Source organism: Penaeus monodon, chromosome 31 (genome assembly GCF_015228065.2).
Source record: "Penaeus monodon isolate SGIC_2016 chromosome 31, NSTDA_Pmon_1, whole genome shotgun sequence".
NCBI lineage: Eukaryota > Metazoa > Arthropoda > Malacostraca > Decapoda > Penaeidae > Penaeus > Penaeus monodon.
In genome coordinates, this window is record NC_051416.1 from 12,804,290 (window position 1) to 12,806,019 (window position 1,730).

The window sequence follows — 1,730 nt, forward strand, 5'->3', positions numbered from 1 at the left end:
CTTTTTTTTCACAAAGAAGTATCATTTGGACTTGACTGAAGTATTTGATGACATACCCTCCCTTTCCCCTCAGAGTTTGATGTTTACAGAAATGCTACTGATGTGCAATATATGTTATAAATGGAAAGCAATCCCTATTTCAATGTGCTTTAACCGGGCATGTAAACAGATGATTCCTTTTGCGAAAATGATGGAAGCTGAACACAAAATCATTCTCAGCTGTTTTACGAATTATGTGGGCGACAATAGAAATAACAAAGATATATGACGCAGTTTTACACACTGTAACTGCTTCTTTCCTTGTTAATTAATTGAAATGAACTTTGATTTTACACTATGTATGAATTTACTGGGCACTTTATTTCGCCCTTTTTATCATTACTCTCGAAATTAGATCATGTAAAGTATTGGTAGAAGTAGTCTTGCAATAAAATCAATAATTCCTTTCTTTCTCTTTTTCTTCTTCTTTTCTACAATAACGTGCATGGCATTCTGGGGGGTACCGAAGATTTTAATATCAATGTTGAATTACTCCCTATTCCTTTATTCATTTACTTTCTTCTCATCTGATTTTGTAAAATTAACCTCGACTTTAATAAGAATAGACTGATTTCCTATCATCTTATTAAGAGTCGTATGTATGGAAGAAAATATGTTTAGAGAATATTACATTGTGTGAAATGTAGGTATTGATGACGACTTCAGGACCGGGAGGGGGGGTAAGTGTTAACATGAGAAAAAACATATATTAGATATTACGTCACACAGAGTTCCATCCTACTAGTTAAAGATACCCTTTCCCTTGTAGTTTTATATCAGTGTACTTTGAACATGTAATTACAATAAATATTTTCCGGACGTGGCGACACCTTTGTAACTTGACTCACGGAATATGACATACTATAGATTGACGTGTTCTGTACATGGTTAATGGACAACAATAGGGTCATACAGCGTACCCGATAGTCACCTTAACAGCATGATGGAATGGACGCATGCAAACCAACAATGTATCTGTTGTTAAGTGCATGACTGCATATCTTTACCCGTGTTTTGATGTATATACTGATGTGGTATATAAAAAATATATATATATCCCTTACTATACTAGCACTGTAGATGATTTAGCAGTGTACATGCATTGCGTAAATATCTGAGTCATGAATGTAATTGTCCTTGAATGTGCATTAGGAAATTCACCCTTACAAAGATGTTCACACAAAGTAATTCCTTACACAACCATTCTCTTTCTCTTTCTTATTCTTTAACAGTCTTCTCCTGAACTTATTCTTACATCCATACATATAATGATAGTTAGAAGTATTGCCGAATATGTAGATATATGTGTTCTATACCATTCCGATTTTTTTCCCCAAAGTTACCAAAAATATAAGAATTTCCTAGTTTTTACTATAATTCTGATTTTGGTTAGTTGATTTTTGACTGCATATCTGAAGAAGTATATACAGCGTACGCCAATATATGTGTTGACGTTCCTCGCCCTTATCTCCAGATTAGACCAGATTCTTGGGAAGCAAGGGTCGAAAGCCAAGGATGTTTACGAGTCAAAAATCTGCCTTGCATCTAGGATTGTCAAGGTAGAAAGACAGGTAAGGTACAGGGACTTAATGAGATTTAATGTTTGTTCACCTGCAGAAAAACGTTTTTTTTTTCTGCCTTTCTTCTTCCTATTTTTGTAATGTGTCCTTTGTGAGTAACCACATATATAG

The 1,730-nt window shown here is 34.4% G+C and overlaps 1 protein-coding gene across 3 annotated transcripts in view; it reads left to right on the forward strand.

The window, feature by feature from the left end:
* Window positions 1-1,730, forward strand: part of LOC119593036 (potassium voltage-gated channel subfamily KQT member 1-like) — a gene marked incomplete in the record, with an annotated part of 139,545 nt that overhangs the window by 129,434 nt on the left and 8,381 nt on the right. For all 3 annotated transcript variants that reach the window (XM_037941933.1, XM_037941932.1, XM_037941934.1), the window contains 1 exon segment: window positions 1,514-1,610. In XM_037941933.1, coding sequence (XP_037797861.1) covers window positions 1,514-1,610 — 97 coding nt within the window.